Source organism: Cynocephalus volans, chromosome 6 (assembly GCF_027409185.1).
Source record: "Cynocephalus volans isolate mCynVol1 chromosome 6, mCynVol1.pri, whole genome shotgun sequence".
Taxonomy (NCBI): domain Eukaryota; kingdom Metazoa; phylum Chordata; class Mammalia; order Dermoptera; family Cynocephalidae; genus Cynocephalus; species Cynocephalus volans.
In genome coordinates, this window is record NC_084465.1 from 126,500,803 (window position 1) to 126,527,103 (window position 26,301).

General features: G+C 44.1%; 1 protein-coding gene across 5 annotated transcripts in view; it reads right to left on the reverse strand.

Moving 5' to 3' along the window:
* Positions 1-26,301, reverse strand: part of DIP2C (disco interacting protein 2 homolog C) — a 392,086-nt gene that overhangs the window by 102,040 nt on the left and 263,745 nt on the right. For 4 of the 5 annotated variants that reach the window (XM_063100478.1, XM_063100477.1, XM_063100475.1 and 1 more), the window contains 6 exons: positions 22,841-22,932; positions 13,259-13,369; positions 4,089-4,212; positions 3,649-3,758; positions 3,361-3,463; positions 1,401-1,465 (listed from right to left, as the gene is read on the reverse strand). In XM_063100478.1, coding sequence (XP_062956548.1) covers positions 1,401-1,465; positions 3,361-3,463; positions 3,649-3,758; positions 4,089-4,212; positions 13,259-13,369; positions 22,841-22,932 — 605 coding nt within the window. The remainder of the gene's footprint in view (positions 1-1,400; positions 1,466-3,360; positions 3,464-3,648; positions 3,759-4,088; positions 4,213-13,258; positions 13,370-22,840; positions 22,933-26,301) is intronic. The other variant, XM_063100476.1, reaches the window with a different exon arrangement.

A 26,301-nucleotide genomic window follows, 5' to 3' on the forward strand; every position in this document is an offset into this window, starting at 1 on the left:
TGCTCAGAGACCTGCCTTTTGCTGGAGAGTGGCAGTGAAACAGAGGCCGAGTACCACACGGCAGCCCAGAGCAATGGTGGCCAGAGTGACGACAGCATCAGCAGAGGAGCCCACAGCAGGGGAGACCCTGCAGGCAGGACTGTGGGGACCATGGCTAACAAGGGGAGCAGCACTGACAATGGCAGCTTTCTGCTCCCAAGGACAGGGCGGTGAAGCGTGTGTGCCAAGGCCACGTAATTCTAACACCAACCCTGTCAGACAGAGCTGTGATTTCCTTCTGACAAGTAGAAAACTGAGGCTCAGAGGTGTGAGGTAGGTGGTCAGTCCGCAGGCAGACGCAGCTCACCCCAGTCACGGGCTGTAAGAGGGAGGGCCATGCCTTGCCGGGTTCCCTCACCCAGAGCCCGGCTCCTCCAGCAGCACCTGAGCTGTGTCTGGGCTGTATTTCTGCATCATCTAACAGCATCTGAGGTTAGAAATGAACTGTATTGTATCAAAGAAGCCAGCTGGGCTAGTCTGGAGCTGCAAATGTCTGGTCTATGAGATGCTTTCAAGCTCTTGTTCATTTTAATTCCAGCTTACCAAGAAACAACAAACCCTACTTTCTGTGTTCATATTCCCCAAACTCAAGTAAAAACTACTAGAATTTCCTGCTTCAGAGAGGATATGAAGTTTCAGCATAAGAAGCTATTAAAAAGAAAAAAAGAATGAAAATTACTGCACATGAAGCAGACATGGGGATACCCTAAGCAGTCACGCACCACATATCATCTCAGGTGATGAGTATACTTTAAATTATCTTAAACAAATAATGTCACTTCCTCACTGAAAGTGCCGCCGCCCAGCACTGCCGTCACTGACTGAGCACGCTCACAATGGTGACAAACACTTCTCTACAACACTCGATGAATCTTCATCATCAAGGGCAAGTTCGTAACACACCTTCCCCCATGGAAGGTCCCTAAATATTCATCAACACTGACTCAAAGGAGGAAAAAGTAACAGGGCATCCCAGCTAAGTCAGATGTATGGGAAAGTGACCCCAATACAAACGAGATGTCGATAACATCCCTGTGAAACCTTAATTGCCGACAGTTGGGGGAAGAGAGATGCAGAGCTTCCTCTGGGCCTTAGAGAGGCTGCTCTTAACAGCTGTAGCCTCAACAGGTGGGGCCTGGACTCGAGCAAGCAGCTGCTGGAACCCGCTGGCTCTAGATGCTCTCTCAGCAATGCAACGTTAGTGACAACACAGACTTCTAACAAATACGATGTTCTTCTTTATAACGCAGGGAGAGGGGACCCACCTGAGCTGATGCATCTGCAGACCTTTATGTGATTCTGTCACTGAGCACACTCACAGGTAAACAGCCACGCAGGGTGGGGGCAGCAGGGTGACATACCGTGAGAATGCCGTGCCACAGCCCGACGTCCTTCTTGAAATCCAGCACATTCACAATGGTTTCAGCTGCACAACAGAGAGTCAAAAGATGTTTACTTACAACAGGGAGGCCCAGCCGGAGTGCAAAGAAAACGTAACTTCACATTAGGGTTAGCAATGGATCTTGGAAAAGAATTACTTCATTTTATCTTTGTAAAAATTCTGCAGCCTCCAGTCAGGCCCATTGAAATGTGCCAGCCACCCAGCAGGGAGCATGTTTTCAGATGAATAATCCCACAGGTACGGGCACAGCAGTAGCCTCCATACCATCCCCTTAAATGCCCTATTCCTTCTCTTTTCATGTATTTGTTTTCCCTCTCCCTGCCTTTTCCTTATTTTTTTCATCTCCCTTATGCATGCCTTGCAACACCTGAGGAGGGGTCAGTTCTCGGCAGCACTGGGGCCTGGGCTGCTCTCTCCCAGGTGTCCTCCAGGGTGGGGCTGGCAGAATAAAAGAGATGAGGGGATTTGGAATGACAGGGATAGAAAAGGATTCCAAGATTATTGGGTGTGTGTGGGGGTGTTTCTATTATGGAACATGGAATCGAAGCCAGAGAGCCACACGCCAACACTCAACTGTCCTCTGAACTCACACCTGTCACCAGAGGCGAGTGGGTGCCAGCTCCCAGGCCACCATACCACGTCTCACATCCTCAGTGTTCCCTCTCGCCACATCTGCCAAAGGCTATTGTGCCCCTGCTCCCCTTCCGAGGGTTGAAAACGGAGGGTGCATAGACAGAGGGACTTTCAGAGTAGACATGCTCAAAGGAACAGTCTACATTCCTTCTTACAAAAGGACTTTTTAACAGTAAGTAGGAAGTGAGGAGCAAAACCATAGATTCCCTCCCCAGCAAACCGCAAGAGCAGCCAGACCTTTGAGACATGAGGCAGGGACATGGGTCAGGAGGTTGCGAGGATGAGCGGCCACATGTCCCCAAGTATAAAAAGAGCCGTGGGCGAAGCACACGGGGGACATCTCCACAAGACATGTGTTCTTTTTTAAAAAGGAGATTATTAGGAGGACAGGGAGAGAATGAAAATGGTGAGAGAAAGTGGAGCAGCAAATGCCACTGCAGGGGGCCTGCTGTGGTCATGCCCATACAGAGGGTCTCGGGGGACCTGCTTTTCCCACCTCCTCCATGCCTGGTTGGCACTGTCACCATGGTTATGCTGACTCAGTCTGTCTCTTTGCCTCCCATAACTGTCATGATTTAGGGGAAAGAAAATACAACATGGAAACCAACTATTCTCAACTTTGGAAGCCCACTCCCTGGGGAGCTCAGAAACCCACCCTTAGCAACCCTGACTCAGTTGTGGGGGGGGTGAGCTGAAACATGGGCATCTTTCTCGAAAGCTCCCAAAGATATACTGATAAGCAGCCAGGATGAACATCTGTAGAGTTAACTAACAATTACAGACTGAATTATGTCCCCAAATGCACACACTGAAGCCCAACCCCCAATATGTGGAGATGAAGCCTTTAAGGAGGGGTCAATGTTAAATGAGGTTGTGAGGGTAGGGCTCTGACTGGCATCCTCATGAGAAGAGGGAGCTCTCTCTCCAAGCACGCACAGCAGAGGCCACGTGAGGATGCAGCAAGAAGCCCTCAGCAGGCTGGGAAGAGAGCCCACCAGGACCCAGTCCTGCCGGCACCCCGACCCCAGCCTCCCACCCCATGAACTGTGAGAGTGACGTCTGCTGTTGAAGCCGCCCAGTCTGTGGTGCTCGGCTACAGCAGCCCAAGCTCATCACTAACTCAGCAGTTCACTAAGTTAACATTCAGTTGAGCTGGGCACAAACTTGGCACCACTTTCACGGTTACTGGCAGGAATGGCCAGTCTCTCCCTTAGGCGTCCCTGGTCAACTTGGAACTCCACAGACCCGGGTCCCGGGAGTCGCAGCCTCGTGGGGGCTGTCCACACCTTCTGTGTAGCCACACGCCTGTGTCAGGGCCTGGCAGTGCGTGAGCAGCGCGCTCCTTGTCACGGTCACGCCAAGCACGCTCCCGTCCTTACACGTCTTGTACTGAAACGAGACAGAAGCGCGTGGAAGAGTGGAACCAAGAAGGAGGTCCTGCTGCACAGCCAGTGGCTTTTCTACTTGTCTGAGACGCTTTGGGTCCCTTACTTCTGAAGCTGTGTAACTATCAGAAATGTATGCTGGAACCCAAAGTGCACCAGGTCTATGGAAGGAGGGCACGCTTGACCTACCTCGATATAAGCAGTGTCATTGTTTGCATCCTTGATGTGCGGGAACCAGTCTCGTGGAGGTTTAGAAAGATGCTTTGACTCTGTGACAAACCACAGTAGCTTTGGCCAACCTTGGAAATAAATGACAGACTCCTTTTAAGTAAGCATTGCCCAGGAAATAGGTCTGCAAAATCTCTCTCTCCACGCACAGCACACTTTCAAACACTTCTACCTAGACTGAATCTCTGTTTCTATTGTTTATTGAATCTAAGGCAAAAGAGCACCCAAGCCACCACCAGTTAAACCACGTCACCCCCCAGGCTGACAGCCTGACATGTATTATCAGAAGTGTTCACAACTGAAAACGTGTGTTGGAGCTGACGCAGAGGGTGCGTTCTCCACCACTGACCAAAAGGACCCAGGGGAAGTAGGTGGGCACTCAATAAGGCACTTTGGCGTACCTTTAAACTGTGGGATCTCTCCCGTCGGGCTTTTTGGTAGTCCTTTATGGCAAGCATCACTAGTCAAGGCTACAGTCACTCCACAGCTTCCAAGCAAGAAACCTATCTGCTGGCTCCCCGCGTCCTGAGGGGGCAATGAAGAGAAGAGTCAAAGACCAGGACACAGCTCCTCTCCGGGTGAGCACGCTGCCCGCCTTGTGCCCTGGGGGCGTGATCTGCCTCCTGAGCCTCTTCTCCCTTCCTGAACAACGAGGAATCCAGGGTGTGGACTCTTGAGTCTGCAGAACTGGGGTCAAATGCCAGCACTGCTGCTGCCGGCTGAGACCTCGGATAGGGTGGTTGGCCTGTTCATTGCAGTTTCCTTATCTGTAAAATGGGGGTAGGAGGACTACAGACTCACAGTTTGTCGTGAGGGACAGGTTAGAAGAGTGTATGGCAAGTGCCCAGTGCACAGCTGCACACAGTGGGTCTCACTAGAAGGTTGCTATTCTGTTTCCCTCCGATTCTAGAACCCTATGGTCACAAGATATAATTACCGCAGAGAACAGAAAGTGGCCAAGAAAACACTTTGTACCTAAACTATTAACACTGAGTGCCTGACTTTTACTCGAAGACAGACGGCATTGAGGATACACCTAGCATGGGGCAACAGGCATGGCCCTCTGCCCCTTGAGCATGCATGTCTCCACGAAATAACCGAAGCTACTAAAACCCGCCACTGCTGCATGACATCAACTGTGGAGACACAAAGTACACGGAGCCTCCAAGTTGCCGCAGGACTTCGGGATGCCGCACCTGAGCAGACACTGCAGATGGGGCCCCTCGCAGGAGTCTTGCTGCTTGTTCTGTCCAGCTGCCCCAGAACACCGACGCACAACTGCACCAGTCAGAACGATGACGTGGGTTGGCAGTTAATTGATTCAGATAATAAAATTAAAGCCTGCATTTCCAGAACTAAAAATGTCAGGGTATAGTGACCCAGCCACCTCTCTTCATTCCCGATGGCTCTGTGTGGACCCAGCACACCTTGGGCGTGGCTGCAGGCTGGTTTACTGACTCCGCCTGTCTGTGCTGCGCTAACGGAAAAGCATGAGGGAAGTGTGATGTATTATGCAGCACTGAAATTTTAAAGCATAGTCTTTTAAGTGTTTCGTTCATTCTTATTGTAGATTTAAATCTACAGTGAAAACATATCTGTTTATGTGGGAATTCCACAGAGCAATGGCCAACAGGCCAATGTGCACCCCCACATACCCCTGTAAGGGGCGAGAGGCTGCAGCTCTGCAGACAGGATGGGTCCCACTTTGGGGACCTTCCTGTGGCTATTTTCCATCTAGCAATGGTTTGTCAAATAAAGTCATAATGGGCTACTTCCACATGAATCTGAATGTCATATTAGCAGATGTCGTTACTGCAGAGGTGAGGGAGACTGGCTGATGACACTGGCTGGAGCAGCAGGAAGGTGGCTCTTCCCTGAGCATGTGAATGCTGGGCTGGGTCAGTAGGTGGAGACGGAGTTGAGGACAGGACCCTGAGATAGGGCGTAACCTCTGTCCTTGGGCCTCCCACAAGAGCCCTGCCTTCCCCTAAACCCTGTCTTCTTAGTATCTGCATGTGATTTAATCCCCAAGCAATAAAATCACGTGCATAAAAAGACCCCTAAAATACAAAGAAGAGGTTGGAAGCCGCACAGGAAGGAGAGGGCTGGAAGGTGGCGCTGTGCTGCTGCCTGTGAAGGTGCCCTGCCTGCCCCTCAGGGGCAACAGCACTCTGCACCCCGCTGCACTCACGGGGAACACCCACCACACCTGACACTAACACGCTGAAGCCTTCCCCTCACGGTCCTTCATGGGCCCCCCCGTCTGCACATGACCTGAGCACAGGACGTCTGTCTGGCCACCCCCAGGCTAGTGGCAATGGCTTTCCATGATCCACAAGCTCTCAATGCTGTCCTTGGAAAGGTGGGATCTGCCTCTGTCTGCCAGACCTGAGGTTGACGCAGGGTAACCGCTGCTCCATCCCAGAAAGAATGTGACATAGGAAGCTTCCCAGGGAGCTCTGTCACCTCAACATCACTTTCCATGGGCTTCTCCATAAGAGCAAGGACATTCTGGCATGCAGTTCCCTTCTCAGATAAAAGGCTGCTGCGGCCTCACTCGGAGGGTAGGCGGGGCGTCGCCTGCACCAGCACCACCTCTCTGCAGGGCCACTTGCTGGGACTGCGCTGAGCAGCTCCCCACCATGAAATCTCGCTAATGACTCGCCTTTGCTGGTTAAGAAAAGCCACCCTAAATCTGAGTTCAAACTTTCCTCTCACTTTCAGCCCTTCTCCAACATATAAAGAGTCGCCTAATTGTACCACTTTCTAGGAAGTTTCCCCAGCAAAAGTCTCTCCTGCGGTAGTTCCTCAAACGGTCATGCTAAAGAGGACAGTGCGGCTGTCCTGGCCATCACCTGCTGCTCCCGCCAAGCCTCTCAACATCCGTCATGCACAGAAGGACTCTAACGAGCATGCAGTCAGCTCATGAAAAGTCAAGTCCCGTGGTCTCCTTTTGGATTTGTACCCCAAACTACAAGCTAGCGTTTCTCCAGTTTCACTCCCTGCCTACACAAATTGCTGACTCCACAGTTTGTTAGCTCTGGGGAGAGGCGTAAGACAGTCGTGGAAAGATATAACTTAAAGGTGGGCTTTAAATACATTACTCTTCAGAATCAATGCAAAATGCTGCAGATAGGTGAGTTTAAAGATGATTATGGTCATGCAGCCAAGTGGATCAGGGAAAGTGATACAGAAATTTTCCTTATAAATAACAAGGTAAATTTGTCTATTAATGTATTTTCACCAATTAATTTATAACTGCATTTATAAAGCAAATTTTCAAGCACACACGGATACAGAGAAAAGGAGAAGGAAACCCCACATGCCCCCATCTGGCGTCAACAGTGCACAATGTCTGGCCAGTCTGGCCTCATCTATTACCCAATACACACACGTGTGCACACACACACACACATCCCACACCTCGCAGTATTTGGAAACGAATGCCAGGCACAACTGTATCGTTTGCCCACAGACACTTCAGCTGGAGGACCATGCCCCCGCAGCACCTGCTCACGCTGAGAGCAGCTTCCCCCCTTCCCTCCCTCTGCCACAGCAGCACCGCCTGCCTTCCCTCCACTCCAGCTCCAGAGGTCTCTAGCTCTGATTTCCTCTATAAAGTGTGCTCCTGAGCAAGGACCGTGCGACTGCTCACAGAAAGCGTAAATGTGACAACACACTGATGTGATTCCTCCTAGAGTGTTACACTTCAGCAGGACATTTGGAAACCTTTATCAGAAGCAGCCAACGAGCACACATTAGAATTCTAGGGAAGCAAGAGGCAACCTCCATCAGGGTAGGAGAGGGACCTTTCTCCATGATGCGCCGGCCCTGGTGGACCTGCTGTCCTGTCACCCTGAGCATGTGCACAGTCCTACCTTCCTTGATCCGAATGGCCGTACTGGTCCTCTGTACCGGCCTCACTTTCCCATCCAGACACAGGGCCTCGTGTCAGAGAGAACGCTGGCCCAGCAAGTCCATACTGCTGACAGGCACTAGGGACAGGCCCAGCCACCCTAAGGGATGGTGACAGACATTTTCCAGATCTGCAGTGGCAGCTCAGATCCACTAAAGAAGATGTGTTGTTGGCTCTCTCGTCCCCTCCCCCCACCAACCAAACTATCACAGGAACACAGATTCCTCCTACTATAAATTCCTTCAGTAAAAAAAAATGTGCTTTTTGCTCTCACCTCACAAATTACAGAATAAAAAAATGTACATGGGAACTAAATTGTTCAGTTAGGTTCATTAAACAATACTTAGGATTCAGAAAATGTAGCTCTCATTACGGCCTTTATTTTAAGACAATTCTAGTGGCCACAGAACTGGAGGATGGAAGAATTATTTAGGGATTGCCAGACTTTGTCACCTGCACTTAATGCTCATCTTATCCCACTTGGCATTGCACCTGAGCCAACAGGTTCCTTCAGTTAAAAATAAGAAAATTTCCCTAAGACCAATTGCCATGAGCCATCCTGCTATAGGGAATGGCATGGGAGCCTGAGTGATATCTCTTGTTCTGCAGGCTACAAGGGGGTCCCATGTGTGTGGCACGGCTCCATGGAAGTTCTTGTTTGTTCACCTTTGGTTGCTTGACAGGGCTTCCCAGAATTAAACAGCATAACCTTTTGGCTTAGTATGGCTTTGGGAAATTCCCTGCAGTTTCTCAAAGGACATGTTAAAATACATCAAAATTAACTGGTTTATTTAAAGTACTAAAGGTGTTTTTGATGCACGTTCCCGGTATGGGTTGGCACTATTTAATTTCATTATTAATCCTCCTTCTTGGTGATGTGTGCATGGACCCATTGTGGTTGCAGTCATGCTCTTGTACGTGTGGAATGAAGTTATTGTGTTGGATTTCTATCCACCTTCCCCCTGGGAAACGGTGGGTCCGAGTGCAGTGGTGCTTACAACTAATTGATCATCAACCAGTTACAGATTTCTTTGTTCCTTCTCCACTCCCACAGTTTCACTTGATTTACTAAGAACATGTTGTTTTCCTGGTAATAATAAGAATGATATATTGCATTTTTGTTAGTTTGAGTAGGGTCATTTAACTTTTCACTTTGTTCCTTGTACTGTTCCCAGAGTCGATTGGTAAAAAAATTAGAAAGTTTTACTTTAAAGATGAATAGGTAAAATAATAAAAATATATAAAAAGGTTTTTGATATTAATAGATTTTGTTTAGATTAGTTTATAGTATAATTGTTTTTAATAGTAGTATAAAATATAATAGAACGTTATAATCAAGTTTCATTATATAAAATAATGTTGTATATGTTGTGATTTGGGTCATAAATTAGAATAAGTATAAACATAAGACATTAAATTGTTAAATATAAGTAAGATTTTATAGAATTTAGAATATAAGTTTATGTGTAAGTTTAAAAGGTCAAGAATTGTGATTCAGACCAAAAGTCTGATGCTCTCTAATGCCAAGCATGCTGCTATTGTATAGTTTCCTGGCCACAAGCCACAGGCTTTGGGGTAAACTATTGACGTATGAGAGGGTGCTTTTATCACAGCATGAATGCTTTGGAACATTCTGATTTTTCTTTTTCTATAGAGATAAGATAATAAATATTTTGATTAAAAGATAAGTCATCATGTAAAAGGTTAAGTAAAAAATATAAATAAAGCAAGATTGATGTAGTTGTTGTCCACACTTGCACTAGACATCTGTGGTCCATCTCTTTCTTTCCTTGCCAACGCCACACCACCTATTCAGGTCCAACAAATCCTGCAGAGCTGGTCTCCGGCAACCAATGAACTATATTCCAAAGTCTCAGTTCTCAGAAGACATGCAAGTGGCCAACAGGAACATGAAAAATGCTCAGCATCACTAATCATCAGGGAAATGCAAGTTAAAACCCCATGAGATATCACCTCACACCTGATAGAATGGCCTTTATCAAGAAAATGAAAGATAACTGTTGGCTAGGATATGGAGAAAGAGGAACTCTTGTACACTGCTGGTGGGACTGTAAATTAGTATGGCCATTGTGGGAAACAGTATGGAGGCCTCAAGAAAATACGAATAAAACTACCATACGATTGCAATCCCACTACTGGGCATATACCCAAAGGAATTGAAATCAATATGTCAAAGACATACCTGCATTCCCACGTTTATTGCAGCTCTATTTACAATAACTGAGATATGGAATCAATCTAAATGTCCATCAATGGGTGAATGGATAAAGAACATGTGGAGCATATACACAGTGGATGTAGAGTAACTGCTGGACATAGCCTTATTCCCCCTCCTCCTGGAAACTACCCTTGGCCAAGGTAGTTATCTAAGGAAAGGCATGTCCCCTTTAAGACAAACGGAAGACTGGAGGCAGCAGGGACCCTGAGTAAATGAATTAGCATGCTGGCTGGCGCTAAAGCACTCTGGGACCAGGAGAACAGGAAGTAGGTTAACTCATCTACTCAGCCAGATCTCCTGTGCTCTGAGTGATGTGAGGGTCTGTGCATCAGCCTGCAAATGATTTACACCCCTACTCTGATCTGTTCACTATATAACTCTTGTATATACCCCATGGAGGTGCTGATATACAGCTGAATGGCTGTTGTCAGCAACTCCCGTAAGTCTAATAAACCGTTGTCTCCACCCACTGGAACACCGGGTAAGTTCTTTGGAGCAGGCAAACACTATGTGAGTGCCCTCTCAGATGTGGGGCTCCCGCATTACGATGGAATACTGTGCAGCCTTAAAAAAGAAGGAAATTCTGCCTCTTGCAACAACATGGATGAGCCTGGAGGATGTTATGTTAAGTGAAATAGGCCAGGCACAGAAAGACAAATACTGCATGATCTCACTTATATGTGGAGACTAAAAAAGTTGAACTCATAGAAATAGAGAGTAGACTGATGGTTTCCAGAGGCTGGAGGAGGTAGCGGGGAGGGAAGAAACAGGGAGATGTTGGTCAGAGGGTACAAAGTTTCAGACAGAAAGGAAGAATATGTTTGGAGATCCATCACACAGCAGGGTGACTACAGTCAATAAAAATGTATATTTCAAAATAACTAAGAGAACAAATTCAGATGTCTCACCATAAAAAATGATAGGTAAGCTAGGTGATGAATGTGTTAACTAGCTTGATTTAACTACTCCACATTGTATAAATATAACAAAACATCACACTGTAGCCCATAAATGTATACAATTATAATTTTGCAAATAAAAATAATATAAAAAATAACAATAATACTAAAAAAACTAAAGTGAGAGTCTTTAGACCCGAGATGTTCAGTCTCAGGGCAAGGGCATCTCTCCTACACTGTCACTTCCCCAGAATTCTAACTCACAGTTCATAGTTCATTTGTTTGCTTTAGTGAAGGTTTCCAAATATCCCGTTACAGCCTGTGCACTCCCCACAGCTTTTTGTGCAGCCTGAGACACGTGTAAGCAAAGTAATCATGTAGTTATGTGTTCCAGTCAGAAAATGTTCTGCTGAGAACAGGACAAGGAGGGGCCTCAACCCTTTATTCTGAGGAGTTCTGGTTCTGTGGCACTTCGGTCACTTACCAAGGCCACTGGGAGGGGCCGGTCATTCTGCGTCCTGGGAGGTGAGCAAGCACCGAGTAGGTGGCTCCTCCCGGGCCTCCCATCATCCTCCCGCCTGTGCAAGCTACAGCTGGAGAGACCTAGTCAGGATCTCCCAGCGCAAGAAGCCCCCACCCTGTTCTTCCTCTGCCATGCTCCCCTGAGCCCTGACCAGAGAGTCCCCGGCTGAGATATCCCATATCCCCATGCCCACCCTGCCCTGCACACAGAGAACCTGGCGTCCTCTCCTCAGTGCGCAGGGCTCTTTCAGCAAAGCAGATGGCTAGGTCCTTGTGGGATGGGGTAAAGCCCGCCCCTTCCCTCAGTTATCACTGCTACAGCTAGAGAGGTTTCTAATATGTTTAGAATGAACAGTTTACACCTCTATCAAACATGATTCAAAAGATATTTCACATTATTCAAAGCATCTTTAAAACGTGTTACAGTGAAAACGTTTTCATGGCCAGGTGACTGCCACTTTGGGTTTTCTACACATCTGCACCAGCGGTGTTTGTAATCACGACTTCTGTTTTCAGGGAACAGTACAGCATTTCTGCCCTCAGAAAGCAGCTCTTGTCCATTCTTCAGGAACATCACCTCCCACCCTCTGCATCAAATGACCTGCCTGTGTGAACAAGCCCTGGTTTGGGAGATACCAGGCTGTCCATTTAAGACAGACAAATCTTCATTTATCTCATTTTCAATGAGAAAAAGATAAATAACTGTTACTAATAACAGCAACGATAAATGTTTCATATCTGATGACTGAACTCCGATGAAGACCCATTCTCCACATGCTCATGAGCCTGCAAGTTCCTCCACGTGTCATCCACAGTTGCGTAGAGGACTCAGGACCTCGAGGCTGAAATGAATTTCAGCTACAGAGGAGCGCTGCATGTCTGACTCATCTCAGGTTAGGGTGACTTGATGCTCACACTCCAAGCAGGGAGTGCCCTGGTATTGTGCCAGGACACGAGAACAGCTGTCATCGCTCCCCCGATCTCAAAAGGAGCCCCACATCCTCCTCCTTCCCAGCCACAGAGCAGTCTGCACTGCACAGACCCTGAGGAGCTACCACGGTGGGTTTGAGGGGTGGCGGGAGGTTGTCCTAACTACCGAATCAACAAGTTTTAATGTCAGAGGAGCCACAAAGACAGTGGGACATTTCTCTGGAAACCCGTAGCCTGGGCTACATGTAATCATGCACTTTGGAGCTTGAACAGCCATTAGCGATGTGCTTGAGGAAGCCTCAGTAACTGGAGGGGGTGTCCACAGGTGCACTGTCATTGTAGATCTGGGGCCACCATCACAGCCGTGGCTCTGTCTGCTTTCCACAGCATTAGGCCAACCTCCAACTTTACCAGTCTCCTCCTTCATATTCCGTCTTAAAGTTACTGTAACTCTGCATTGCAGATGAGCAAGTCATTCATGCGGACTAAGAAACTCGCACTGATGGGTAGTATACACACAACCTCAATATCTCTATACTGGACCAAGTGATAATTATAACAGCAAGTTTATTTATTTTAACTACAGAATAAGATCTGACAAACCACAGGTAAACCTGGGACATGATGATGCCAAAACATCCAAAGAAAAGCAGCAACCCCCACCTCCCCAAAAACTAAAACTAAATTTCAAAAACTATCATTTACCCAGATTTCTAACGTGCATAACACAGGGAACAAAATACTCAATTCCTTGCTTTATTGACTGAGATTATTTGGCTCAATGTCTGCTTCCAAATAAGCGTGAACGCTGCCTCTGGAGGCTACACCTCCACAGTGGGGCTGTGATGTGCATGTTAATAACTGTTCCCTTTACTGAGACAATGGGTGAGAACCCACACAGTCTCAGAAACAGTGGCGCTTCAGCACATCCTGATCCACACCAAGCTGAGGTGAAAAGCATATTAAAAACTGCCATCTACACAGTCTCACAAATAACAGAATGTTTGATGGCTCCCGTGCCTGCCGTTCCCGCCACCCAGCTTTAGTGCACAACGAGCCCTTTACCTTCCTCGTCAGCGGCACTTCGATGGGCACAGGCACGACTTCAGCCAGCAGGCAGCCGTAGAAGGCCACCATGAACGCCGCCGGGTCGTTGTTGGGGAACACCAGGGCTACCTGGACAGACGGGCCGGACACAGGAAGGAGCGTGACATTAGCATGTGATCGCCTGCTTCCTAAACTATGTTAAAGGATTTAAACTTCCAAGACACCAGCACTAAAATTTAAAACAAGAAAGGATGCTGGAATAAAAATACATTTTATTAAGATGTGTTTTAATAAGTATCACATACTTTTTCTTAATTTACTTGAAAGACAAAAATGCATTAGCAATAATCATCTGTAATACTGTTACTAGAACAAAACTACCTTTACTCTGTTTATACTTCCACACCACACATATTATTACACAGAAGAAACTACAGTATATTTACTATTTTGTTTCTCACTGTTTTTGCTAAGCTGTGTAAATACTCTTGTGTCTATCCAGCCTTCATAATTGTAGTCGAATGGCTATACAATTCTACACCAGGGGCTGGGCTGGCAGCCCGGGAGCCAGAGCAGACGGGACTCAACTAAGATCAAATGTCAGCTTTTAGCTCTAGGGTGTTATACACAATCTTAGCCTAACACCTAGTTTTCCTTTCTAAAAAATGACAACAGTGACAGAACCTGTATCTTCATGTTGTGGTAAAGGTGAGATGAGAGAAAGTATGTAAGCACGCATGTTAACTACCCATAAACACAAAAGACCAGCACTGGCACTTAATGCCGCAGGTGCACCTGTTCTGGCTGCTGCTGCTGCAGATGAGTCTTCAACGAACATCCACGCATATGCGGTACCCAGCCACTGTCCCCTGCCTAGCTCAGCTCTCCTAGGAGCTAAATCCCTGAGAGTGAACAACTGTGGAGTTCTAAGAGTGCAGTTAATGTAAATCACCAAGAAGTAATGTTACCATGTACTGGATATAGTGATTTCTAAATGTAGTCCTTCCTAATAGCCCTTAACAGTATGGTGTATCTTAATGACAAACCCTTTCAATGTGATTGTAATTATTATTCCTTGTTAGACTGGTTTTCATTTCTTCTACCTATTTTTTAATAAGTTCCCTAAAATCTGAATAAAATTTTAATATATTTGGTAGTATTAACTCATATTTGATGGAAAATTTTCTTAATATTTTCCAGTTTTATTATTTTGTTGGTGCAGACATTCAATGTTTTATGTAAATTTGTCAAACTTTTTCCCTCTATATTACCACCTGTTATTTGACAAATATCTCACCCAATTTCTCCTAGACTTAAAATTGTGAACTTTTAAATGCACCTGGACTTACTTTTATTATTTCTTTTCTTGAAACATAATTGATTATACATATTTTGGGGGTACGAAGTTGACTCTCAATACTAAGTACAATATGTGATGATCAAATCAGGATAATTAGCATATTCATTACAAAATGAAATCATACTTTGTGTCCATTAAGCAATTTCTCACTAACGCCCCTTTCCCCGCCCCCTTTCCCACGTCTAGTAACCGCAGTTCTGTTTTCTCCTGCTGAAAGCTCAACGTACTATTGAGATTGCTCTCTCCCTCTCCTCCCACTTATGAGTGAGGACATTCTGTATTTCTCTTTCTGTGCCTGCCTCATTTCACTTAATAATTTTCTCCAAGCTCATCCAAGCTGCTGTGAATGGCAGTATTTCATTCTGTTTTATGGCAGTATAGTATTCCATTGTGTGTGTATATATACATACAAATATATAGTCATCCGTCGATTGACATTTAAGGTGGGTCCATGTCTTTGCTATTGTAAACAGATATGTGATGAACATGGGAGTGCAGGTATCCCTTTGACATGATGATTTCCATTCCTTTGAGTACACACCCAGCCCTGGGATTGTTGGATCGTATCTGTAGTTTTATCTATAGCTGTTTGAGGAACCTCCATACCATTTTCCATAACGGATGCACTAATTTACAGTCCCACCAACACTGTAGGAGGGTTCCCCCTTACTCTGTATTCTCTTCAGCATTTGTTATTCTTTGTCTTTTTGATAACAGCCAGTCTAACTGGGGTGAAATGATATCTCAGTGTGGTTCTGATTTACATTTCCCTGATGATTAGTGATGCTGAACATTTTCTCATGTGTCTGTTGGCCATTTGTATGTCTTCCTTCTAGGAAATGCCTATTCAGCTCTTTTGCCCATTTTTAAAATTGGGTTATTTGTTTCCTTACTGCTAAGTTTTTTGAGTTCTTTGTATATTCTGGATATTAATCCCTTGTCTGGTGCATATTGCAAGTATTTTCCTCCACTCTGTAGATTGTCTTTTAGCTCTGTTAATGGTTTCATTTGCTGTGCAAAAGCTTTTTAGTTTGATATAATCCCACTTGTTTATTTCTCTTTTGTTTTCTGTGCTTTTGGGGTTATATTCATAAAGTCTTTGCCTAGCCCTACTTCCTGAAGTGTTTCCCTGATGTTTTCTTTTAGGAGTTTTATAGTTTCAGGATGTGTATTTAAGTCTTTAATCAATTTTGAGTTGATGTTGGTATATGGCAAGAAATATGGGTCTATTTTCATTCTTCTACGTATTGATATCCAGTGTTCCCAGCACCATTTACTGAACAGGCAATCTTTTCCCCAATGTATGTTCTTGTTGCCTTTGTCAAAGATCAGTTGGCTGTAAGTATGTGGGTTGATTTCTGGGTTCTCTTTCCCGTTCCGTTGGTCTGAGTCTGTTTTTATGCCAATTCTGTGCTGGTGTGGTTACTACAGCTTCATATTATAGTTTGATGTCCAATGGTCTCTCATAAGCAAGGCTTCCTGTTCTTATAGCATAGAAAGTGCCCTTCATGATGCAGTTTTCACTGACAATCCTATTTCTTGATTCCTGCTATGTCCTGCAGCTCTCACGTCACTCTCCCCCATGGGCAATTGAGTTCAGTAGCTTTCATAAGCACCTAAATACCCTGATTCAGCAACAATGCACCATTTTTGCATTACCTAATTCTGCAATTTGACAAATTTTTCTTTAGAAATGCCCCGACTAGGAGTTATTGATTTTATCATGAGCAGTTAGATGAGACATGCTAGTTATCTTGACATCTAAGTGAGAAGAGTGGCAGGAAAGGAATCAGATGGCAGGTGACAGGGGCACAGGCAGTGTCTCAATGTCGGTCACACTGGTGATTTGGCAATGTAGGATAGTTGTTGAAGACAACATTCAGTCTGGATTACATGAAGTCTCCTTTCTACATGGCATTTCTGCGGTTTCTAAAATCAGCTATACAAGAGAATCAGAAGAGAAGAGAAGGACTCTGTGTGTCTATGCATATAACCATACCAATTATTTCTGAAAACCAGCTGAGATTTGCAGTGGTCACGAATGTTCTGCCTTCATTCCATGGACCCAGTGCTGACTGCATGTTTTTCATATCTTGACGTGGCACAGAAACAGTATTCTATTCAATGCTGGTGAGGTTGCAGGTTACCACTGTTGCACAACTTCTTCCCGGAAAGCCAAAAAGTTTGAGGAAGCCAATCAAGCTACATTAGGAGGCATAACCCTACCTGACTTTAAACTATATTACAAAGCTATAATAACCAAAACAGCATGGTACTAGCATAAAAACAGACACACTGATCAACAGAATAGAGAATCCAGAAACCAACCCACACACCTACAGCCATCTGATCTTTGACAAAGGCACCAAGACTATACACTGGGGAAGAGACTGCCTCTTCAGCAAATGGTGCTGGGATAACTGGATATCCATATGCAGGAAAATGAAACTAGACCCATACCTCTCACCATATACTAAAATCAACTCAAAATGGATTAAAGAATTAAATATACACCCTGAAACAATAAAACTTCTTAAAGAAAACATAGGAGGAACACTTCAGGAAGTAGGACACAGACTTCATGAATATGACCCCAAAAGCACAGGCAACCAAAGGAAAAATAAACAAATGGGATTATATCAAACTAAAAAGCTTCTCTGCACAGCAAAAGAAACAATTAACAGAGTTAAAAGACAACCAAGTGGGAGAAAATATTTGCAAAATATACATCTGACAAAGGATTAATATCCAGAATATACAAGGAACTGAAACAACTTTACAACAAAAAAACAAATAACCCAATTAAAAAATGGGCCAAAAAGCTAAACAGGCATTTCTCAAAGGAAGATATATGGATGGCCAACAGACACATGAAAAAATGCTCAACATCACTCAGCATTCAGGAAATGCAAATCAAAACCACACTGAGATACCATCTCACCCAGTTAGGATGGCTAACATCCAAAAGATTGTGAATGATAAATGCTGGCAAGGTTGCAGAGAAAAAGGAACTCTCATCCATTGTTGGTGGGACTGCAAAATGGTGCAGCCTCTATGGAAAATAGTATGGAGGTTCCTCAAACAATTGCAGATAGATCTACCATATGACCCAGCTATCCCACTGCTGGGAATATACCCAGAGGAATGGAAATCATCAAGTCGAAGGTATACCTGTTCCCCAATGTTCATCGCAGCACTCTTTACAATAGCCAAGAGTTGGAACCAGCCCAAATGTCCATCATCGGATGAGTGGATACGGAAAATGTGGTACATCTACACAATGGAATACTACTCAGCTATAAAAACGAATGAAATACTGCCATTTGCAACAACATGGATGGACCTAGAGGGAATTATATTAAGTGAAACAAGTCAGGCACAGAAAGAGAAATATCACATGTTCTCACTTATCTGTGGGAGCTATAAATAAATAAATAAATACACAAATAACCTGGGGGCGGGGGTGGGAGGGAAGAAGACACAACAATTACAATTCCTTGAAGTCGATATGACTAGCGAACAGATAGGAGGTTGTTGGGAGGGAGGGGGGAGGTTTCGGTAATGGGCCACGATAATCAACCACATTGTATATTGACAAAATAAAATTAAATTAAAAATAAAAAGAAAAGAAAATGTGGAAGATGCTGACATTCCTTCCAGAACGGCTGGCCGCACCCACTCACACAGGATGGGTTAACTATTGGCTTGTTACTCTCCACAGCACAACAGGAGGGTCTGGAGGCAGTGGTCCTCATCAGGGCAGATGACTGAGGTAAGAATCTGCATGGAGTCCCAGCGCCAGACCATGGGTCAACCCTTTCCCAATTCACGAGTCAAGTGTGGCCCTGGCCCAGCTCTCAGTGCACCTGCTCAGATGAAGAGCTAGTTCATCCAGGGTTTAAGATTCCCATTGGTTCATCACCATTTAAAGTTTGTGCTGATAATGCCATGTTATGCAGCCTTACCTGATGAAATGTCACACTACAATGCAAAGTGAATAAAAGCAGAATATAATATTGTACATTATCATATGCTCTCAACAGTATTAAAGTAATGGAGAAAAAATGGGCAAATGTCTAGGGGCTCTTGAATCAAAACCAAAAATTGTTTTGCAACATGTTTTAACGAAGATAAAGGTTGTACTTACATCACTTTCATTAAGTTTTTCCTTGAATATTGGAATCAGTCACCAATCTTGTTTTATTGCTGACTCCACAGTAATCCCAGTGCAATACTGTACGAATATACAGGTGCTTAATATTTTACAAACCCACGTGGTTTCTCTTCATTTAACTCTGTGTATTCCTTTGATATTTCGCTGCACCCGATTAACCACAGAGCAGAGCAGGCATCAGCAAGTGGGGAGACGAAAGCCCACACCCCGTGGTGCTGCTGGGCCTTCCACGCCGCGGCGATCCTGGCCTTCTTCCTCGACTTTCCTTCTGAGGCTCCGTGTGTACCAGCCCGGCTGTCCGAGCCAATGGCCTGTTCTTCCCTTCACTCCCCATAGACTTTCCCTCCTTTGCTCCTTTTCACAGTGCCCTGGGACCTGACCAAGAGCCGCAGACTTACTTTTTCTCTGTGAGAAGCTGTCTCAACCCCCAGATGCTCCCCAAAATGAAAAAGATCCCTCTACCCTTCCCAAAGAATTAACACAGCCATATCCTCTCACTGCCTCTTTTGGGGACCTCTACCTCTTTCCAGTTTGCATAAAAGCTGATTATCAGTGTGTCTTTATAGTTTTTAACACCAAGAGCTCTACAGAGTTGTGCGATGTGGCCTGTATCATCCACAGCTCCCGCCACGATGCCCCCCAATGCGGCTTAGCTCAAGCATGGCCCACACCCATGGCAGAGCCCGGAGTCCCTCCCTACGCTGCACCGATGCAGTCCCCACAGGCAAGCATCCATAATGTCTGTGCTAAGGACCGAATGCTCGCTATTCTGAGGAAAATTATATTTTATTGAAAAATGATTTTCAAAGAGGATAAAGAATCCTAATTATTGCAACAAGAGGTTATCAATTAACTATAATTACGTATGATTATTTAATGTGACAAATGCTAGCCACATGGACAGCCCTTTTAAGGAAAAATCTAGAAGAGTAATCCTCCGACAAGCCAAATCAACCCCTGCCAAAAAAAATCTCTCTATGTATTTCATCCCATCAAAACTGTGCCCCCACATTGCTACTTAGCTGAACTTGGGTGGTTTATTTTGGCATTATTATTGATTGGAAATTTCAAGAATCTGGAGGTTATACTAAAAAATAAAATTTAAAAAAACTACTAAAACTATGAACCAAATTATGGATAAAGGAGATATTACATTACAATCTACTTTTCTTTATTGTGGTAAAATATACATACACAAAATTTAGGATTTTAATCATTTTTAAGTGTATAATTCAGTGGCATTAAGTGCAATCACAGTGCTGTAAACCGTCACCACAACCAACCTTGAGAAACTTTTTACCTCCCCAAACTGAAACTCTGTCCACAGGAAACAACTGCTCCCCAGACACTCCCCTCCCCAGCCCGTGGCACCCACCACCCTACTTCCTGTCTCTATGGGTTTGATGACTCTAGGTACTTTACATAAGTGGAATCAAACAATATTTGTCTTTTTGTGTCTTATTTCACTTAGCATAATGTCTTCCAGCTGCATCCATGTAGCTCGTGTTAGAATTTCTTTCTGTTTAAAGACTAAATAGCATTCCACTGTATGCACTGACCACACTTTGTTTATCCATTCATCTGTCAATGGACATCTGGGTTGCTTCCACCTTTCAGCTTTTGTCAATAATGCTGCTATGAACAACGGCATATAAATACCTGTTTAAGAATCTGCTTTAAATTTTTTGTGTCTATATCCAGAAGTGGAATCACAGGATCAAATGTTACTTCTACGTCTAATTTTTTGAGGAGCCACCACACTGGTCCACAGAGGCCGCACCGTTTTATATTTCTACCAGCAACGCAAGAGGGTTCCAATTCCTCACCTCCTCGCCAACACTGGCTTTTCTATTTTGGTCACAGCATCCTTCTTGGTGTGAAGTGTTACTTCACTGTGGTTTTGATTTATGTTTCCCTAATGACTAGTGATGTTGAGCATCTCTTCATGTACTCATTGGCTGTTTGTAAATCCTCGTTGGAGAAATGTCTATTCACGTCCTTTGCCCATTTTTTTGATCAGGTTTTTCTGTTGTTGCTGTCACTGTTGAGCTGTAGGAGTTTTTCATATAGTCTGGCTATTAATCTGTACCAAATAGGATTTGCAAACATCTTTCCATTCTGTAGGTTACCCTTTTACCCTCCTGATAATGCCCTTTGACGAGCAGAAGTATTCAGTTGACAAAGTCCCATTATTTATTTTTTCTTTTGTTGTCTGTGCTATTGGTGTAATATCCAAGATATCATTGCCAATCCAACATTGTGAAACTTTTCCTCTATGTTTTCTTCTAAGAGTTGCATAGTTTTAGCTCTTACATTTAGGTGTTTGGTCCATTTTGAGTTAATTTTTTGTATACAGTTTAGGTAATGTCAACTTTGTTCTCTTGCATGTGGATATCCAATTTCCCAGCACTATCTGTTGAAAATGTCCTTTCTCCGCTGAATATTTTGGCAGCCTGTTGAAAATCACTTAACCACATACACGTGGTTTTGTTACTGGGCTCTGTGTTTTGTTCCATTGGTCTATAAGTCTGTCTTTATGCCAGTACCACACTGTTGCATTATTATAGCTTTCTAGTAAATTTTATAGTCAGGAAGTGTGACACCTTGACACCTACAATTTTCTTTTAAAAGGTATAGGCCAAACTTATTCAGTAAAAAATTGGAAAGAATCACAGTCTATCTACTACAATGTTCTGAAGCAGCAACAATGTTTTAAAAATTCCCCATAGCAGGCCCAGGTCTTTGCAATAGCTCTTAAAAATCAAAGCTTGTATTCATGCAGGTTTTTGGTGCTCTAAAATGATGTTTTTATATAATTGATCTGGAGTCCTCTGGATAGGATAACCCAGTCTCAGGGCATCTAAGGTACACAGCAGCATGGAGAAAAAGGGCATAATGGGGCCGAGCCCATGGCGCACTCGGGAGAGTGCGGCGCTGGGAGCGCAGCAATGCTCCCGCCGCGGGTTCAGATCATATATAGGAATGGCCGGTGCACTTACTGGCTGAGTGCCGGTCACAAAAAAGACAAAAAAAAAAAAAAAAAAAAAAAAAAAAGAAAAAGGGCATAATGTTTGAAGGCAAGAAAACTGGGTTCTATACCAAGCTCCACTTCTAAATTAGGGTGAAGAGCTTGGAAAACATTATTAACTGCTCAGGGCATAACATAAGCAAGGAAATACTAACAACTGTCCTCTGTAACTTGGGAGGTTGCAGTAAGAATAAAATTAAACTTGCTTTCCTATGAAAGGTAGTAGACTACATCAAAAAATTTAAGGGCCGAGCCCGTGGCGCACTCGGGAGAGTGCAGCCCTGGGAGCGCAGCGACGCTCCCGCCGCGGGTTCGGATCCTATACAGGAATGGTCGGTGCACTCACTGGCTGAGTGCCGGTCACGAAAAAGACAAAAAAAAAAAAAATTTAATACTGGGAAAGGAATGGTAGTAACTGTTTGCTGCCAAGATGGTTGCATCAACTAACATAAAAAACTTTAAAAATATTATCGTCCTGTCTGCCCAGGTAGATGACAAAAGAGAGTTTCAAATTAGGAGACAGTAAATGACAGTGGTTAAGAACAGGGCAGTGCAGGTGGACAGAAGTGGAAGAGGTGGAAGATTCAAGTGCTGGCTAAGCCACTTTCCTAGTCATGGACCTTCATCTTATAGATGCCCACACTCTCTAAGCAACTTCTGAGCCATAGACCTTCATGTGACAGACGCGTACCCTCTCTACGCCACTTCCTAGATATGGACATTTTTCTCATAGATGCCTATCCTCTCTACACCAATTCCTAGTCATGGACCTGCATCTGATATGATCCCTACCCTCTCTAAGCCTAAGCATCTTCATGAACAAAACCAGAGAAAGACTACATCGTGGATCATTTAGTTTTTGTGCAGACTAAATGTCACCTTTCATGTAACTGCACCTGGTTCACGGTAAATGTAAAGAAAGCCTGCTATAGTAGAAGGAGGAGGAGGAGAGGCTGATCTCTGGAATTTAAAATGGTAGATATCTCTTCCACATAAGATTATGTATTTTGCAGACCCAATAATTTAAACTGCACTTACCCTGTCTCCAGGCCGCACCATGGGTTCTTGCTTTGTACCTAATTTATGCAGAATGTTGTAGGCAACCTTCATGCTTCTTGTCCACAGTTTGCCTGTCAATACAAATTATAAAGACACAGTAATCAGACACATGCATTTTTGGTTACATCTGCATGTGCACATTAAACCATACAGAGGTTACTTCTCCAAGTGAAAGTCCAGTAATGAGGCACTTCAAAAAGTTCATGGGAAGATTCGTATCATCTCTCAATTCTATTTTCCCACAAACTTTCTAAGTACCTCATATGGATCCCTCTGTTTCCAGTACCTGTGGTCCGAGCAACTCTAACTGGGGGGAATGAAGAGAAAGGAGGGGCTGAAAGAAACCAGAAACAAAGTGGAAGCAGAGAGGCAGGAGGAGTTTTCAGAAACAAAACTTTGGGAGACGAAGAAAATGAAGAAAAAGGAAAAGCCACACTTCAGCGCGTCTTCTGATTTGCATGTGACGAGGAGGAGGACAGTGCCACACGTGTCGTCCCCAGGCTGTTCTTAGTTCAGACAAAATTACACTGTCCTGGGGAGGGGGGTCCTGAGAAGTTCTTTCGGGAGACAGGTTTACCCAAAGCTTTTTGCATTCTGAGGCTTCAACTTATTCTGAGTCCCTGGAATCAAGATGTGAAATAAAAGTCAACTGCATGACTCATAAAATTGGGAGCTTGAACACTTGAACAAGGTCCCAACACGACACCCAATTCCTCCTGGTGTGTGAAGCACCTACGCGAAGGCACAGGAGATTGCAATTGTCACAGAGACTGCAGGGAAGACCTCTGGGATGAAGGGTGGTGGCCGCCGTGGCAGCACACCAGCACCAGCACCACTGCGGAGGCTGCGCTGCGGCTGTGCTGTGTGTCAGTGGGCCCCGTCTTCCGAGCTGTGATGGACGTGGAGCATAGAGACGGCCCTCACAGGGTCATCCACACACCTGATCCCTTCCTCCCCAGCGCTATGGTTCTCTAATTTTCCTAACCCCAGGGCTTTAGGGTTTTTGGAGAGGAATCCTTGGATTTGGATAAAGATAACAGTAAATATTCTGAATCATTTAAAATTTTTAACTCTAGAAAAAATGACCACAAAGCAGGATTAAAACACAAAAAAGAAAACACTTTAGCCAAAGTGCCTGGCTCTGAAGAACTTGCATATTTCAAATCCCTGCTCACCCCATGGCAGACATTTCTCAGCATTATTCGGGTGATAGTGAAGTCTGAGATGAAATAGAAATGACTTCAAAATCTAAAATGAGTTCTTGAATACATAAAGGCTTTCACAACATGGTCCCAGAGACCTCAGCAGCTGAGAGCTTTTCAGAAGTAGCCAAAGTGTTAGAAGTTATGTTAAAGCAGTAACAGTTTAGTAAAGTCAAGAGCGGTTTTAACTATGTTCTGTTTTAATGCTATCACTGTTTTAATCTTTTTCCTATTTTAGATGGAAAAACTAAATCAAAGATTTTTGTTTGTTTGTTTACAACACATTTTGAATTTTAAAAATCCTGAATTTGTTTTATTTCATACTGGAACTACAGCTACCCCTCACAGGATTTGTCAACTTGCCTCCCCGAGGACTCAGAAAGCAAAGACACCACCTCCAATCGCTCTAATTCCCAGACAACCCCTGGTCGTATGTGCTCAACCAGTGCTTCTTGGTTTGATCAACATCATAGACAAGCTATAGTAAAGCACAAAGTTACGGTGGCATTTCAGCATAGCTCTCGAACACCTAGTTACCAGACATAAAACTTTATTCACATCCCCTCCTCCCATCTTCTCTAACTCCTCACCCCAGCACTGTGGTCCTCAAGACTGGCTGCTTTACCATTGTTTGATATTTTGTCTGGGGACCTTTTTTTTTTTGCCTACAAATAGTCATCAGCTCATTAGAAATAACTCAGGGAGTAATTTTTTTCTAAAGAAAACAAATATTTTGTGCCTTCAGATCTCTTTAATGCGAATGATATTGGGATCTATTATAATTGAATAAACAATACATTCAATTTGTTGTAAGTGAAAAAAATCTATGTGTCATAAATGAACAAATCAATGACAATCAATTAGCACCATTACAGTCTGTTAAAGTTTCAACTTCATTCTCAGCTGAGAATCTTAAAATCGATATCATAAATTTGTACAAAAGCTAGTTGACAATTGTGAGTTTGAATAAGGCAAAGTGAACAGAAACTTCTGGCAACATTCTTGACACATACTAGATATTTCAGCACTGTATATTTCCAAAGAAAAAAGGAAGGAGAGTAAGTCAAGCTGTTGACGTGACAGAGAAGGCGTGGCAGTTCGGCACTGACTCACAGAGGGGACGTGCAGTGTCGTGAGCACTACTTTACTTCATGTTAATTTTAACTTTGCTTGGATTTGAATGTGGAACAGGCAGCTGTACAGAGTGCAGCCACTGGGGAGGGAGGCCAAGGGCACAGAAGGGCTGTGCCCAGGGCTCGTGGAGCATGGCGGCCACAACACCTGGACACTGCGTGGACATTTACGAGATTCACCACTGACAATACAAAAACCAAAAGGTTGCAAGAGGTGGTCCAATGCTTCTTTAGCTCAAGCATCTAAATTCCTTGAAACACTGGAGTAAAGGCAAAGTTAAATAGAAAAAGAAAGAAAAGAAAGAAAGAGGAAGATGAACATGAGCATTTACATGGTGGAAAAGACACATTACAACACAGAAAAATGGATTTTCAGAATCTCACTAAAACCAGAGGGGAGACAGGAAGGGGATATTGGAAAGTTCCAGCCAGGCGAAACATGCTAAAGGGATGTTAACTACACAGCATGCTTCATTTTATTAACTGAGGATCATGAAATTACACCATGCTTTTCAGCATGCATTCTGTTTCTGCTGGAGAGTGGAAGACGTGGTCATGAGGTCGTCTGTGAGTTCATTCACGACTTCCTTGTGCTGTCTACATTTCTACTAAAAATCCTAAGTATCTCAGTTGGGAATTCTGCTATCTTAGGGATTGGTGGGAAGCTAAATTTGGGGGCTGAAGGGAAACTACAGGACTTTAAATAGTACAGCCCTTCAATTACAGAAAATTACTCACTATTACTACAATCCTTGTTCAATGAGCTTTTCTGAGTCTTCTCAGCAATATCCAGTCATTGATGTTCAGCTATTTTGGTGTTTGTACGTGGACAGCATTTTCTACAGTATTTATGGTATCGGCCAACACTTTTGCTTTATGTCCTGATAGCCAGTGATCTTACATTTGGAAATGCATTGCTTTCTCACATTACTTTAACAAGAAAAAACTAAGATCGACCCACAGCATATGACTGATGTAGACAATTAAAATAGAACACAGACAATTTAAAAACCGGAGCTGAACTGCCTTGGTTGTAGTCATGATGCTTGGATGACCCAAATTTTCACATGTAATATTTGGTCTATGTCCGTCAGTCGAGAGGGCC